This window comes from Nycticebus coucang, chromosome 5, assembly GCF_027406575.1.
Source record: "Nycticebus coucang isolate mNycCou1 chromosome 5, mNycCou1.pri, whole genome shotgun sequence".
NCBI classification, from domain to species: Eukaryota; Metazoa; Chordata; class Mammalia; order Primates; family Lorisidae; genus Nycticebus; species Nycticebus coucang.
This window is the reverse complement of record NC_069784.1, coordinates 30,489,124-30,507,153: the sequence shown is the minus strand read 5'-3', so window position 1 is coordinate 30,507,153 and position 18,030 is coordinate 30,489,124. Positions and strand designations below refer to the sequence as shown.

Here is an 18,030-nt window from a genome sequence, read left to right as displayed (position 1 = left end):
TGTGTTGCCCAGGCTGGTCTTGAACTTCTAGCCTCTGGAGATCTTCTCACTTTGGCCTCTCAGAGTGCTGGGATTACAGGCATGAGCCATCACACCTGGCCTTTGGTAACCTTCTGAATCTGCATTTATAGGATGAATTTGGAATAGGGTGGAAGTTTTGTGTTAAAAACCATTTCTGGTGACTTTAGTGACCAACCAGATTTGGAAAGCAATGCAATAAAAGATGACCAAGTCAAGATTTTGAAAACATTTTGGGGTGATGTGTCCGAATTCTGATTAATTTTATTATTAATATGTATAGACTATAAAACTTTATAGAATTTATTAATTGTAGAATATTTAGAAAATTCAGATAATTTTAAAGAAAAATGTAAAAATCACCCATAATTCTACTACTTTAGAAATAAGTACTGGCAATAATTTGGTGTGTTTTATTCCAATCTTTTTTCAGTATAACCAAACAGGATATGTGTACACATGCTTACATACACACACATGCTCAAACTAAACAGAGACACGTATATATGGTTTGGGGTTCCAATGTTTTGTACTTAATATTATGCCATGAGTATTTCCCATGTAATTAAATTTTATTAAAAATAAAATATTAAATTATATTGAAAATATCATTGCTTGTTTAATTATGCTCCTCTTTTCCGGCTTTTAGGTTGTTTTGCATCTTTTCCTATTATAAATAATTGTGTAATAAAGTGTCTTGCATCTAAATTTCAGGCCACTTTTCTCTGATTATTTCCTTAGGATAGGTTTCCAGAAGTCAGTTACTGAGTCAAGCGGTATACCCTGTTTCCCCGAAAATAAGACAGTGTCTTATTTTAAGGTGTGGTCCCAAAGATGCGCTAGGTCTTATTTTCAGGGGACGTCTTATCTTTCCTGTAAGTAGGTCTTATTTTCGGGGAAACAGCGTAGATGTTTTAAAAATTATTGATGCTAATTGATGACACACTTTAATGAAAAGTTGTTTTGATGCATATTTTCAGAAAACAGTGTCCATTGTCTCTCTTATTAATTATGAACATTTCAAGTAAAAGTTTTTACCAATTTAAACAAAATAAAATAGTATTTCAGCGATACTTTAATGAGATTTATGAAATTAGTGTGGCCAAATATTATTCATAATTTTCTTGGCTATTTGTAAGAGTTATTTTTTTTTACCTCGACTGTTTGTAATGTCAACTCATTTTTCTGTAAAGCATTTCAGTTGTTCACTTAATGATTTGTAACAGCTCTTTAAATTAGGGATTGTAACTTTTTATTTGTCATATTAGATGATAACACTTTTTCCTATTTGCCTTTAAATTGTATTTATGATGTCTTTAGAAGTACTGAAATTTTTTTTCTATTGCTTGGATGTCTTTAATATCATTTGTTATCTGATATCCAGGAATTATTCATACATATTTTTTTCCAGTTCTCTAAAGATTAAAAAAGTCTCCATAATATAGCTGAATTTACTTTGATTGATGGTAGATGCTGAGGATCTAATTGTTTTTCTAAATTTTTAACTAATTATCTGAAATTTTATCAAAGAATATATTGATTTAGGAATGTAACTTTTATTATTTACCACATTTTAAAACATACATCATGGTCTGGTTCCAGTCTGTGCAGTTTCTCTCATTGTTGATTTTTGTACTAATACTACACAGTTTAGATCATGACTCAATAAGGTAAATTAACATTTTATTTGGCAAATTTTCCTTTATTGATTTTTTAAAATTAAATCATAGCTGTGTACATTAATGCAATCATGGAGGACAATGTGCTGGTTTTATATACAATTTGAAATATTTTTATCAAACAAGTTAACATAGCCTTCACGGCATTTTCTTAGTTATTGTGTTAAGACATTTGTGTTCTACATTTAGTAAATTTCACATGTACCCTTATAAGATGCACCGTAGGTGTGTTCCACCAATTATTCCTTTATTGATTTTTATCAAACATGACTTGATTAATAGCAGTGACTTAAGTTTCTAGTTGGACTTGGGAATTCTTTTGCTAAATTCCAATAGAAACAAAATTGAAAACTCAACTAATTTCTTATTTCTCTTCATTTTCCACTAAATCAAGGAAAACAACCAACAAACCAACTAATCATAGAACAAATGAATAAAACTATACCCCTTGAGGAAATTAAAAAAACTACTCTTAATAATAATGATCGCTATCCAGAGATAATTAGATTATCTCTATATATGATTTGAATCTGCACGATTTATTATAGTCCACATGAAATTGACATAAATTTCACATGTTTAGTAGTATGAGTTGTTTCTCTCAATATTTGATGACTATAATGATATACCATGTGATTAAATGTCTTCTACATTATTTCTATTGGCTCTAAATTATTTCATTGCACCCCCCCCCACTATATCTATTAAACTAATCTCTATTTTGGCGACAGAGTTTGTTTCTACTTTTGTACCATAAAAAATGATTCTGTTATATCATGAATGTCTTAGAATGTGCATCTTCATATGAATCTCTTATTTTTTTTAATGTTTCTTGTAATGAAATTCTAGGGCAAAGGATAAAACAATATTTGAGTATTCTTAAAACCAGTTGCTAAATTGTCCTGTATTAGCAATTTTCATACTTTTTCTAGGAACAAATGAGAATGTTTCCTTAGAGATTTTGATTGGAATTGCACTAAACTTCAATCTGGGAGCATACGATGTATGACAGATTCTCTGTTCTCAAACTGCACATTTAGGAATGGTATGCACCTTCACATACAGTATGTCACAAAAGTTTAATTAAATGAATCCTGCACATTTTCTTATAGGTACACACATATAAGCTTTTAAAAATGTAAATGCAGCACATTTTTTATTAGGATTATTTTTAGGTTTTAACATTTTTTGTTCTACTCTGTGACTATTAGGAATGAGGTATTTCCATATTATATTTTCTTGATAATTATTATTTTTCAGAAGCTATTGATTTTTGCATATTCATTGTGCACCTGACTTCTTTACTGAACTTTTATAAATTAATTCTTATTCCTAACTTTAGCAATACTGAATATTATGACTAAAGAGTTTTTTTACTTTCTCAAGTCATACAGCTGGTCTAGTGGTGGTTTGTTGAACCCAATTTTCTATAACTCCAAGGCTGATGCTTTTTATATCACATCTTATTTCTTGTCAAATATGTCAGTAGAAGTATAATTTCCCAAATAAAGGACATTGCAGCACTATGGGGCTCTGGACTGGTCAGAGTTCTGTTCAGCTTTCAGAGTTCTGTCAGCACCAACTTATGACACTGACACTGACGTTTTGGAGAGTATCTAGATGAGTCCCTCATATGAGGAGTGATTGAAATCCAGAACATGAAGTGCCTGGCTTTAGGGGCTGGAGTCACCATGATTTTGTGGAAGTTAAAGGAACCAGATTTTGGAACAGTATGTCAGAGGTCGTAACCCAGAGAAGGCTGTTCTCCAGGGGTATAGAGTGTTTTGGGGTTATCAACCTAATATTACTATAGAAGAGCTCAAGGAGAAGTGGGGTGCGTGGCTCTTGAATAATGTATAAAGAGGGTGGGAATGTGGTGGACAAAGAGACTTCTGAGGTTTCTTCTAGTCCTCTGATTATATCTGCACATCGCTTTGAAATATCCTAATTCTGAAGTTAGCCATTCGGCATGGTTTTCACCACTACTCATGGGATGAAATGAAAAGTGAAAGTTTTCTACACCTCATTTTATGCGATCACTTCAGTTTCTCTCCCAACCTTACAACACATTCTAACAGATCTAAATGAAACGCAGCTTGTGCTCTACAATTCTGTCCCTTTGTCTATCCTTTGTTGTTCCTTCTAATGAATAGTGACAAAACCAAACCAAACCAAACTAAAACAAAACAAGGATAAACAACAAACACAAAACAAGACCCTGAATAATCAAGGGGTGATGGTAAACTTGGCCGGGTCTTCAGTGAAAAGAAATCTGTTCGTAGGCCAGACAATCATTAGTTTTCCCCGTCAATGTGATTGTTTTTGCTCATTCATTCATTCACATCCTAAGGACAGTTTTGTTTTTTGTTTTGTTTTGCTTGTGTGTGTGTGTGTGTGTGTGTGTGTGTGTGTGTGTGTGTGTATGCTCCAGCTATGTTGAGCTCACTGTTGGGGGAACTGTGAAAGAGACAAAGATGTCTTTGCATTAAGCAGTCCTAGCTGGGGTGGCACCTGTAGCTCAGTGGGTAGGGTGCTGGCCCCATATACTGAGGGTGGCGGGTTCAAACCCAGCCCCAGCCAAACTGCAACAACAACAACAACAACAACAACAACAACAACAACAAAATAGCTGGGCATTATGGCAGGCACCTGTGGTCTCAGCTACTCGGGGTGACAAAGTGAGACTCTTTCTCTACACACACACACACACACACACACACACACAAAAGAAGTCCTAGCTGAAGGGAAAAGACTGCAATGGAGGAGGGATGGAGAGAGGTAAGAAAGGAATATCCTAGAACATTGGATGCTCTGAAAAATGACTTTTATTCTATTCCAACCCTCTTAAAACAATGACAAAGGCTTCTGAAATGGCACCATATTCTCTTTTTGCCCACCTCTGCTCCTGGTGGACCTGAGAAGCTGGGAGGAGAATGTAGGGGTAGAGGACTGTTTGGGGTTAGAAAATGTGGTTAAGCTCAATAGCAATAAATAAATAAATAACTAAGTTGATTAAAAATGAGCAAAAGATCTGAACTAGCATTTTCCAAAAGAAGACATATAGACGTCCAACAGGTACCTGAAAAATGCTCAACATCACTAGTCATCAGAGAAGTGCAAATCAAAACCATCATCATTTCATCTCAGTGTCGAAAAGACAGGTGATATCACGTGTTCTCACTTATAAGTAGGAGCTAATCAATGTGTACAGGTGGACGTAAAAAGACACTCGAGAATCCTAGAGGTGGGAAGGTGGCAGGAAGTGACAGATGAGGTATTATTACTATTACCTCTTGGGGACAAGACACACTATTCAGGTGGTGGTTACACTAAAAGCCCAGGCATCAGCACTATGCAATGCAGCATGTCTATGTAATAAAACTACCCTTGGATCACCTAAATCTATTTTTTAAAAAAAAAAGACAGGCAATAACAAATGCTGGAAAGGATGTTTAGAAAAGGAAACCCTCACACGCTGTTGGTGGGACCATAAATTAGTACAGCTGCTATGGAGAACAGTATGGAGGTGACTCAGAAAACTAAAAATGGAACTTCAATATGATTAAGTAATTCTTTTGCTGATCATACACCAAAAGAAGGAAAAGCAATATATCCAAGAGACATCTGTCCTTCCTTGTTTATTGCAGCACTATTCATCATAGCCAAAATACGGGGCAACATAAGTGGCCATCCGCAGATGAATGAACAAAGAGATTGTGGTAGGTACACACAATGGAATATTGTTCATCAATAACAAGAATGACATCCAATCATTTGCACCAATATGGGTGAAACTGGAGGCCATTATGATAAGTGAAATAAACCATGTCAGGAAGAAAAAAATTGGACGTTAGTGTTTGTAGGCAGGGACTAAAAAAAAAAAGTGGATCTCATGAAAATGAAGATAAAATTGGCTATTACCAGTGTCTGGGAAGGCAGGGATGGGCAATGGAAAGGAAGCACAAAAAAGGAATGTCAATGCATTTACTACCACTTAAAAACAATAAAGATGGTAAATCATATATCTGTATTTATCTCTTCAAAAAATTAAGAAAAAGAAAAGAAATGCGATCAAGCAAAGTAGGACCTCCATACGTTCTTCTCTTGGCTGCACTTAAAACTTTCATAAGAGAGAACAACAGAAATCTAGGAAGTTCTGAACAGGGATGGGCATTTCAGTTTTGATGTTTAGAAGAACTTATCAGGATGTTGTGGTCAGAGAATCTGACAACCAGGAAAATGGGTTCAAGTTCCAGCCTGTAACTAATCCTGTAACTTTTCTTGGCCTTAGGTTTTTCCACCTATAAAATAGGAACGGTAACATCTGCTTATATTTTATTTATTTATTTAGACAGAGTCTCACTGTGTCGCCCCAGGTGAGAGTGCCGTGGCATCAGCCTAGCTTATAGTAACTTCAAACTCTTGGGCTGTAGTGATCCCTCTGCTTTAGCCTCCAGAGTGACTGGGACTACAGGCATCCACCACAACACTCAGCTAATTTTTTCTGTTTTTAGTAGAGATGGTGTTTCACTCTTACTCAGGCTAGTCTTGGACTCCTAAGCTCAAGTAATTCACCTGCCTTGGCCTCCCAGAGTCCTAGGATTATAGGCATGAACCACTGTGCCTGGAGAACATCTGCTTTTGAAAATACTCATATCAAATATACTAGACTGTTTATCGCAGCTCAATTTATAGTCACCACATTGTGGAAACAACCTAAATGCCCACCAACCCAGGAATGGATTAACAAGCTGTGGTGTATGTAGACCATGAAATACTATTCAGCCATTAAAAGAGATGGAGACTTTACATCTTTTGTATTAACCTGGATGGAGGTGGAACACGTTCTTCTTAGTAAAGCATCACAAGAATGGAGAAGCAAGAATCCAATGTACTCAATTCTAATATGAAGGCAGTAGATGAGCTAATAGAAGGTGGGGGCAGGGGAATGAGGGAGTAGGGACGGGGGGCGGGGGAGGGGGATGGTGGTCACAGTGTATGGCACACTTCTTGGGGGCAGGACACAATTCTAAGAGGGACTTTACCTAACAAATGCAATCAGTATAACCTAATTCTTTATACCCTCAATGAATCCCAAACAATAAAAAAAAAATACTCATAGCATTATTTATACCAAAGAGATAATAGATGTGAAAGTTTTTACTTTTATTTATTTTCTATTGCCCAAGTCATCAAGCAAGACAGTTTTTATTTTTAAAAAGCCTAACTACTATGAAAGAATAGTTGCTGTTATTTTTGTTAGTAATCTCAGAATTCTTTTGCTTGAGATGCCCTTTATAATCTAAATTTATTGACATAGGATATTAGGAATAGCTGTTGTAGCTCATTTGACTATGTTATGTCATCCTACATCAATCACTGATGCAGTCACACGTTGAAAACTTGATGCTTGGGTGAGAAGCCAGTTTTGATTTCCATTTAGACCATCCATAACCTTGTTCTATGTCTTAAAGGATGCGACTGAATCCCAGACAAATGAAGCTGTTAAGTATAGGCCTCACTCAGACTACTTTGATGATGTTTTAGGTAAGAACACATGCTATAGGGCTTCAGGTGAGCAGGCTTCTGACATTTTCATGAGGTATCTTCCCAACATAACACCACCGCCATTAAAATAAACAAAAATATTCTCATTTTATTTTAAAAGAGATTAGGTAATTTGTAATCGCAGATTAAGAAGTGGAGGTCCTGTTTGAACTTTCACCACAAACTATGCTGCATTTATTTATAGTCTAGTTAGTCATAGATGCCTATTCTCCAATTTGTTTTAGTCACAGTCTTCTAAAGAAGCAGATTGTCCTTCTGATGACACATTAGTGTTTGGAAAGTTCCCGGGGGCCTCGTCTGTCGAGGACTTAGCAGAGTACCATTATCGTTCTGTTGCACACTGGAAAAACCTTCTTCCATTATCAAAAAGCAATTTCCTTAATGAGCTATCAAAATTATTATGCCTCATCACCCCATCTCCTTTATGGGTGGGCTATTGTGTTTGGCAAAGAAATGCAGCATAGCTGATTTGTTTGAAGAAACATTTCCCTTTCTGGAAGAAACATGTGATCTTGGTACAGCACCGTGGAAAGTTGTGTGGAAGCTTTCTTGTTTGAATGTTCTGGCACAGGACGTCTTGGTTTAGAAGACTGCTACACCTTCATGGACCACCTTCTTGTGAGTGTCTTCAGATGCTCATGACAAATTAGGAGTTTTTCTTGTAACTACGTTTTAACCCCGAGGGATATTGGTGAACAACAGTGCATTATGGGTTCGGCTAGCCATTCATACTTTAAGAAACCCTTAGAACTCTAAATCATACACAATTCAAACATATTAGGGTAGACTTTGGTCAAGTTCCAGGCTGTTTATTCTTCTTTTCACTCTCACTTGTGCAAGTAGAATGAACAGGGAGAAACATACCTGGTTGGACTGGAAGACAGCTGCAGGGCCAGGTTCCTGCACATGTGACCCATGGTCATTCAGGGCATCATGCTCAGAAGGGCCTGGCATCTAGCTCTGATGTTACCATCTTGGAATTTGGAATACTTTTTGAATAAGGGCCATCCCCATTTCCTTGTGTACCACAGATTAGAGAGCAGATCCTGCTTCTGGGTCATTAACTTCTCATCGACTGTTAGTGACAAAAAGAGGGGAGATGGAGGCCCAGTGACAAGGAACACCTGCTAAAGAGAGAACTAGAATCTGAGATCATGTTATTGTTTTAATATTGGTCTTTGTACCGCAGAAATTTCTGTTTTTTATAAAAAACTTCCTGCCTCTTAAGTTCCTATTATTACAAGTCAAGAAAAAATTCTTTGGGTGTGGAGAGAAATAGAGAGTAGATCTGGAAAAATGTGGGAGCTCTTTCTTTACTTTCTTCCTTTTTTTTTTTTTTGCAGCATGAGCTGCTTTGGCGGGCAAATCTGGCCCTGTTGCTCAAATTCCAGTGTCAGGACTTTATATGGCTCCTTTCCAAATGGAGAAAGTACTGGGCAGGTGCTTGTACTTGGGATTATTGTTGTCTAGTTCACCTCATGTTTGTGCTCAAACGTCACCCTCTCTGTGAAGCACACCCTGACCACCCCATCTCCTCTCTGGACACTCCAATTCCCCTTATGTTACTTCTTTTCATTTAAATGCACAAGGCGTGGCACATTAATGGAATAAAGGCTTGAGAAAGTGAGTTGATGATGCCATTCCTACGGTTAAAGGAATTCTCTAGAAGAATCTGAGTTCACCACTCAAACAAGTACAGATTTTGCTAGTTTAAGGTCTAGTTTTCCAGTCTGAGCATTCCTATGTTAGTAATAGTATTTTCCAATAAGCCTGTAGGCATTAAGGTAAGAAAATGTATTCCTTGTGGAGAAGGATCTTAAGAGTGTACGGAGTGTTACTGGTCCTAAGGGGTCCTTTTTGTTTCTGAGGGGAATCCACTGGGGCCTTTGTCTGTTCATCAGGGTGGGACATGTTCCCTTCCAGAGAGAAACTCAGGAGGGGTGACTCCGTCAGGGATCCATCTGGTCTTTCATCTCACTCTTCAGAATGCTGCCAGTTCCAGGAATGTTAAAAGTGACTATTCAATTATTCGTCTAGTTCACTTAGTTCTTCTTTTCTATAAAAATCAGCTACTTGTTAAAGTATGCATTATGCATGGACTGGAAAAGACCCTCAAGAGACTTTTAACAGATGAAACCTAATATTTAATCAATTTGAAGTAGATTTGTTTTTGAACCCTAGTTGAAAAAGGAACTCTTTGGCTGAAATGGACTTTAACTATTAATTTAGCGAGGGAAGAATTGGTACACGGAGGAAGTAATAAAGAGGAACGTGGAAATATGTAATTGTAAAATAGAATCTATATTTGGTATACTCAACTGAAATTTCTTTTTTTAAAAAACACTTGTTTCTGTATAGTTCATCATTTTTCTCTTTACATTTTTGGGAAGACTTCTGCTTAATTTAAATTTCAATTTACTGAAATGTGAAATGAATGGCACAATAACTTAGTTTTCACTTTGAAAGCCTAAGTGCCAGATTCCAACCACTTAACGTGTTTATAATCTTATTTATTTTTTTGAGGAAAAGAAGATTGCCCTTGGTTCTGTCAAGTTATAGGCATGAACATTAGTTTTTCACTTCTTCACAGGGGAAATAATGACTTTCAGACACCAAGACAAGGTAGAATAAATACAACAGTGAAGATTATTTCATTTCACAGTCAGGAATTAGAGGAACAATTTTTAATATAAAAATCAAATAGCTCTTAAGGTGTAAAAGGTTTTTTTTTCTTCCAAAGTGAAGTCATGGAGCTACTGTCTGAGCACAGCAGGCAATTGCCTTCAATTTTGTTCTTGAACTTCAATTTTGTTCTTGTAGTCTAAAAAAAGTTACTTTAGTGTGGAAAAATAGGAGGGAAAATTTGAAATCAGACGATACTCTCTGGATTTTGGTCTAGGTCAGAGATTCTGAATATTTTAAGTACCTTCAAAAATGAGGTAATCTTCGCAAACTCTCTGGATACTGTGTGTTTTCATTTTCCCAGGGAGAAGGAGAATAAATAGTTGAGGTGGCTTCCTGGGGAAGGCAAGGGTGGAGAAAGCTGGCATTTTCCAGGGTGTCCGAGAGGGGGGACAGTGGATGTGTTGTTTCCATGGACACAGTACTGCTCCATTTTTCCTCTAGGTGGTGACAAGTGTGATAGGATTTTGCCTGGTGAGGTGTAGGCTAGTTTATGGGCAATTTGTTCCCACAAACTTCTTCCGATTTTTTTCCCCCATAACCTTTATACAAGTATATTATTTCCAAGCTAGAATTACTTTGTGATTTGCTTAATTCTTTCTAAAGGGATCAGTTTAGGCTAATGGAATAATCCAAAAAGTTTTTTTTTTTAAATCATCAAAAAAGTATACATCTGTATATTTGGGAACCTATGTATTCTCTTGACTGCTTTTAGGGAATTATGACTATTGCTCTATCTTTATTTGCATTTGGAACCCTAGGTGAAAATTCCCAGTCTTCCTGAATACGGAATGCAGCCATATCTTTAGAGCATGGACTGTTTCAGCGAGAGTTATCAGGTGCAATGGAGGTAATAAGGGTTTAAGTAAGGGTGTTCTCCAATTTAAAAAGAAAAATGTGGAACTAGGTTCTACTTGCGTATTTCAATTAGTTAGGAGATAGAAGCATTTGAGAAAGCCGAGCTTGTGACCACACCACTCACACGGTCTAATAAAGTAACCTTTAGACAACAGCTGTAATATGGAAGGCCCGTGCCAAAAACAACACAGCAGAGCCGAGTTCCTGTCCCTTAAAGCAGGACAGCTGAAATGGTAGCTGAGTTGAACAGAAAAGAACAAAACAAACAAACAATAATCCAGACCAAGGTTTTTTGAAGAAAAGAAAATGAAATCATTAGAAGTTAGACTTTCAAAAATGAAATATTTTATGGAAAAATGCCCACTTTATCAATAGACTTCTGGTTCCTTACCATTGGCTAAGAAAACATTTCAACTTATTGAATCCTTTCTGGGTGAAACTGGGGTATTGTATCCATTTAGTAAAAATCCTAAATTGAGATTCCCATTATTAGTTGTGCTATAACAGTTTGAAGGGCAAAGAAAAATATTCCTGATTTAACATAAGTTTTTAAAACATACTCATTTCTTTCTGACAGCTAATTTCAGTGACAGAAAATGCTGAGACATTGGGATGTTGATTTCCAGAGATTTTTTTTTCTTAAAATAGTTATATCAAAAGTTATGGCTATGATAAATGATTTTGCCACATATTTCTATGTTATTGCCAAATGCAGGGCATTATAACATTTTTTTTAAAAAGTCAGATGATTTAAGAAAAGTAATTCATTTCTTCTTAGACTCCCAGAACAAACTTAAAAAATTCACTATCCCAGTATTAAGGAAATATTTTCCAAATCTATTGCATACACTGCATTCTTTTTATCGGGATCTAATTCAGTTTGTGACTGCTGGAAGCTGATATTCTAGGATTAATCTGATACGTGCTTTTACCGACTTTTCTCTTGTTTAATGCTTAGATTATGAATAACACATTCATTTTCATTCTATTAGGCTTCTACCACACTACAAATAAGAGCTTCAGGTCATTTGTTTTATTTTTTTTCTCTCCCCCTTTAAAAAAAATGTTAACTTTTTGATACATCTGTTTAGAAAGTTTTCAAGTTGTGGATCTGTTTTTTAATCAAATGTTGTTTAAACAGAAATTTCAGGGAAAACTGCATTTTTAAGGTACACAGTAGGTAAATGATAGTTAACCAAAGTGCCTTAAAGCTTTCGATTGCAGTTTAACATGTAGGTGCAGTCTTTTAAAAAATCAAGAACGTTGCCCTGCACTGAGATTCTGAAGCCAGGCGTTTCAGAGGGGTCACAAGGGTTAAGAGAGAAGGAGAGACACAGTCCTTCTGTCAGTGAAAGCTGACAGTTCTGTTTTTCCACTTACAGGAGCTCAGGGACAGGGGCAGCGAGCAACAGTCCTGCCATCCCTCTAAGCAACCACCTTAATGAGTTATAACTGCTGCAGACTTACCGTGATGGCCTGGAGTCTTCCCTTCACCAGCTCAGCTTCTTCCATTCTAGAAGTCAAGGACAGGCAGACGGCAAAGCAAATCCAAAGCTACCATAAATCAAAGAGCCTCCGTGGAGAGAGGAGTGGGGGTGACAGAAGAGAAACGGAGAAACCCGCTCTTTGCACTAGTGGAGAAATGGAGAATTTCCGACTTGTCAGGAGCGTCTCTGAGCAGATGCACTGATCGGGCCAGACAGACACATGTAATGAGGGTGCGCTGGGGAGGCAGACGCTGAGGCTGCTGGCACGAGTTGACTGACAAGTTTGAACGGCAGCGGCACAAGCCCTTTTCCTTCAGGAGCTGCCAGCTCTTTGTTATAATGTGCACAGTTAGCAAGGCATGTTTTCTTATTAACTGTTCCTTACCCAATTCATTATTTTCCTGGAGCTGCTCAGAAAGCCGGCATGCTGAGTGTTTAATCAGCCTCTGCTCCAGCAACACACAGCTATCCCTGGATGTGTGTGTGTGTGTGTACAAAGCCTGTTGACCTGTTCTGTAGCTCCCAGAGCTTGTGGAGAGGCACAGCCTCACCTTGACTGGGGGCAGAAGTGCCAAGTCACTTGTTTGCCTTTCTTCCTGGGACTGGTTTTAGAAATAACAGAAAATTCTATGGTTACTTTAAACTTCACAGAGTGGCGAATTTAAATAAGCTGTTCTCCCTTCTTCCCTTCCCCCCACGCCCCCAGCATTTTGTTGCAGACTTCAGAATCTTTAGGTCATGAAGAAATCAAAGGTGTTAATGTGACTATATTAGGAAATTGGCCCACCAGGAGTGTTCCGTGTGGCTTAGACATCAAGTGCCACCCTCTGTTACTCTTGACTTGGGTTTCTATGGAATGCAGTCTCTCTTGGACCTTGTTCAGAAATGACACTATCGGCTTTCAGGAAGGTGCCCATTTTGACCTCACCAGTTATGCAAGAGAAAGGAGCGAGCCTTTGAAAGTGTGATGAGACATTCTGTAACTGCCTGTGGCCTGACACTGCCTGGATGTTCCTTTGCCCTTTAGAAAAAGGCAGTCAAGCCCAGTGAAACTCAGTTCAAAGCCGAGGCTGGGAAGCTGTGCAATTGACTTTGTTTGTTTTCTTTTCCTTACCAGTTCTTTAATTACATTTTGATGGAGTAAACTCTAATTACCATCTACCTTATTATTATGTGTTTGGCTGTTATCAGGCACATTCATATTAACATTCAGCTGAACAGGTTAAAAAGACAACCCAAGCATTGACTATATAGTTTAATTTCCTTTGCATTTTTGACTTGTGTAATAATAATAGCTAATACTTGTTGAGTATGAGAATGGCCAACATGTAATATGCTATTTATCTTACAAGGTGCCGCCTGAGAGACAGGTGTTATTATCCCTATTTTAAGAATGATGAAATAGGGTCAGAGACATAATTTGCCACATGTCTGAAGAGCAGCAAAGCCAGGACTAGAACCTTGGCCATGTGACTTTATAACAGACATTCGTCAAGGCCAGCCCAAGGACACAGGGCAATGGGAGGCATAAGCTGAAGGTCTAATCAGTCTTTATGAGGGAGAGTTGGACCCCAACCTCCCCTTCCTCCATTTAGCTCTCAGAACATTATAGCTGGGTGTAAACCTCCCAGGCAGAACCCTGCGGGACCTTCTCTGCTCAAATTTATTAGTAATAGTGAGACAAGATTTCCCCATATTGTCATTTGGAGCTCCCCAACCCTAGAGCCCACATCCAAGCCAGTCATACAGTGGTGAAACCTACCAGTTTCAAGAGTCTGAAATAATACTTGAGAGTAATTTGTCCTTGCTCATATATCCCGAGGACAGAGGTGTAGGGAGAATAGAGAATAGGTGAATCGACTAGATGTGGGCCAACTTTGGTTACTATTGGATGGATATTTAAGCTTAAAAAAAAAAAATCTAATCTTCCAACATTTTGATTTTCTTAATTTGTAGATCCTGGCTGAATGTGAAGACAAGAAAGCAGTAGTGATAAATATCTCAGTAAAAATTGCTTATTTGCTGCCCAGAACAGATGGGCAGTCATCCAATTATTAGTCTGGATCGTTTTCTAAACCAATTTACTTCTCAAATCCCTTTTCTGCTATAGGAAAACCCAAGGGTTTTCTGGTGTGGGGGAGAACAAGAGAATTTGGGAGGGAGCAGAGTGACAACTGGTTGATACCATCATGTGCTCATTCATTTATGTAGTTGATAGTACTAATAATTACTAACTTTTTTTTTGAGATAGTCTTTCTCTGTGGGCTGGGCTAGAGTGCGGTGACATCATCATAGCTCACTGCAAACTTAAATTCCTGGGCTCAGGCAATCCTCCTGCCTCAGCCTCTGAGTAGCTGGGACTACAGGCGTGTGCCACCACACCCAGTTATATTTTTTTATTTTTGGTAGAGACAAGGTCTCACTCTTTTTTTTTTTTATTAAATCATAGCTGTGTACATTGATATGATCATGGGGCATCATTCACTAGCTTCACAGACCGTTTACCAAGTTTCACATATACCCTTATAAGATGCACCGCTGGTGTAATTCCACCAATCCCCAGGTCTCACTCTTGTTCAGACTGGTCTCAAACTCCTAACCTCAAGCAATCCTCCTGCCTCAGCCTCCCAGAGTGCTAGAATTATAGGCATGAGCCATCACGTCCAGCCAGTTGCTACCATTTTAAATGCATTGATACCATTATGTGTTCACTCATTTGTGTACTTAATAATACCAATAATTGCTAATATTTTAAAGCATTTGTTATTCATTCATTCTGCACATATTAATTGAGCACCTGTGATGTATCAGGCACTGTGACAGGTGTTTGGGATACATGGATGAGCAAAGTTCCTGCTTTCCTGGAGCCTATCCTCATATTATGGTATATAATAAAAGATGAATGTAGTAAGTAAACAAAATGTAGTAGATGAGGTTCTGTGAGAAACAAATGCCAAGATAGATTAAATGTGCAGGATTTTATTAAGAGAAATGACTGTATAAGAGAAAATGGAGAGATAGGCAGAAAAGGCTGGAGTAGAGAAAGTCTGGGAGGCCTGAGTGGAATCCTGGAGTCAGGACTTTCTGATGGCCTTGCTGGTCCCCCTCAGATTGCAGATTAGGCTGTTTTCACTTACATTTCCCTCTATTCTCTTTCACTGGGGTTTCCCAGACTGTCCCAATTGCAGCCTTTTCTGCCTATCTCCCCATTTTCTCCCTTATACAGTCATTTTGCTTAATAAAATCCTGCACATTTAATCCATCTGGGTATTGTTGCTTAGAGAAACCTAGAATGACATAATAACCTCCTCATATTTTATTTACTTATTATATTTAGCTTTTATTGTCTACCAGAATATAGGTTTCAGGAGATTAGGAATTTTGTTCATCCATGAATCCCAAACACCTGGCATGGTGCCTGGCACATCACAAACGCTCAATATGTACTTAATGAATGAATAACAAATGCTTTAAAATATTAGCAATTATTGGTGTTATTAAGCACACAAACGAGTGAACACATGATGGTATCCATCAGTTGTCAGCTACCAGAGTGGTCCAGTGTGTCTCAGGAATGAGCCTACTTTAGTATTCCTCCCAGGCTCAGTCATTGGCTGGGAGTAGCCCCTAGGAAGTATGGCCTTTGATACCAACACGTGGATGGATTTCAGAGTGCAACAGCTGGGACTCTTTGTCAATAAAGTTCCTATAGTTCAATGATTGAGAGGCACTTACTCATGACAGCCACAGTGATAAATGCTATGGACAGAAAATAGAGCAGAGAGGAGAATAGAGATTGCTAACACATAGTAGGTTGCAATTAAGGTGGTCAGTGAGACTTAGGCATGAGGATACTGATGGGAAAAGCAGTATTGGGACAAGTCTGGGCAAAGGCCCCACAATGGGCTATACCCAGCATGTTTTAGGAATAAGGCTAGTGTGGTTGCAAGGGGATACTGAGAAAAGAGTAACAGGGGATGTGGTCCGAAACACAACAGGTTCCAATCCATGCAGGGTCTGCCAAGCCATTATACGAACTTTAGATTTTACTCTGTGCAGGGTGAGAAATCATGGAGATGCTTTCAGCAGAGAAACGCTTTGCAAGAATGGAAGCAGATGTAATAGGTAGGATGCTATTACACTAATCCAGGTGAGAGATGATGGTGGTGTGGGCCTAGGCGGTAACCATGAGGATGGTGGGAATTTGTTGAATCATGGGTATCTTCTAATCCTGCTAGTGGATTAGATATGGGGTTTGGGAGGGTTTGATACGGGGAAGAGACCATTCATAATAACTCTGAGACTCTCGGTCTGAGCAAATAGAAGTTGCCATAAGGTGAAACACAAGAGTTCCTTCTATTTGAGGGACAGAGATAGACACCAAGAGCTCAGTTTTAGAGAAGTCAATTAATTCTATACACACGGAGATGTTAAGCAAGCAATCAGATACGTGCACATGAGTTTGGAGTTTAGGAAAGAAGTCTCAGATGGGTTTATAATGTTTATTATATCTCTAGAAGTAAGCAGGATCATAAAGTATCTAGAACCATATTTGTAGAGTCCTGGGAACTCTAGAAACATAGAAAAGTCCCCAACAGCATACTTCAGCGAGCTACTGTTCATTAAATGTTAACTATATATTCATAAACAAATTCAGTCTTTATAAAAAATACCTAATAGAGCTCTATTGGCTCTCAGTTATCTAGTTTTATTAAATATTTTGTTGTTTGCCAGCCAATGTAAATGAAGATGGCAAGAATTAAAAGTTATAATTACTTATCTGACATTGTATTAGAAATTAAGGGATATAACATGATTGCAAGAGGGACTTTACCTAACAACTGCAATCAGTGTAACCTGGCTTATTGTACCCTCAATGAATTCCCAACAATAAAAAAAAAAAAAAGAAATTAAGGGATATAAAAGATTCTGAGTCACTGACACTTTTTTATAATGAACTTATTGTCTGGATGGAGAGATACGACATTCTCAAAAGAAGACAAAAGTGTAGTAAACTAACTATCCTTATATTTTGATAAAACAAAGCTGAGAGTGAAAATCTAGGTATTTAAGGGAAGAGTCATATTTTGATGTATTTACATTGTTAGAAATAACGATTTAACAAGTTTAAAGTTAATATTTAACTGTTTATTATAAATAGGCTAGAAATTGAATTAAGAAAATGATTGCACATGATGGACAAAGGGAATAGAGATAGTCCGGAAGTGGATCAGAGAAAAACAGATCCACATTCAGACTATAAGACCTATGCTAAGAAATTCAGAGTTTGTTGCAAGAGTGACAGCTTGAAGTCTGGCCCTTTAAGAAAAACAGACTGTCAAAAAAAAAAAAAACAAAAAAAAAGAAAAACAGACTGTCTTGCTAGAACTTCACCCCTCCCCCAGCGTGACTGAGTCCCAAGGTCTTTGGGTACTGGGAAGCCAGAATCCCCCAGGTGGGACTTCTCTCACCCTGGAAGTGGCTAAGGGGAGAGGGTGGGAACTGAGTTGTAGCTAGGAACTAAAATTGTGGTTAGGGACTGTTTCTCGGGAGTGAACACAAGGGATTAGAAAGCTTTAGGAGAGAGATGGTGTAAGGCTCTGAAATCAGTGCATAAGCTTTGACCGCCTAAGAGAGAAAAAGTCTCTCAGAGAGGTGAGGGGAAAATGCCCCTTCCCATCCGATTTCTCAATATGACAGGACACCTGACTGCCCACAAGGCTTCCCAGGGGCTCAAT

At 37.9% G+C, this 18,030-nt stretch overlaps 1 protein-coding gene across 1 annotated transcript in view; it reads right to left on the bottom strand.

Annotated features, from left to right (window-relative positions):
* PALMD (palmdelphin) overlaps positions 1 to 12,857 on the bottom strand; it is a 56,281-nt gene extending 43,424 nt beyond the window's left edge. The window contains exon 1 of the mRNA XM_053591878.1: positions 12,273 to 12,857. Within this exon, the coding sequence (XP_053447853.1) occupies positions 12,273 to 12,317 (45 nt within the window). The 5' untranslated portion in view covers positions 12,318 to 12,857. The remainder of the gene's footprint in view (positions 1 to 12,272) is intronic.
* Positions 12,858 to 18,030: the final 5,173 nt, after the last annotated feature.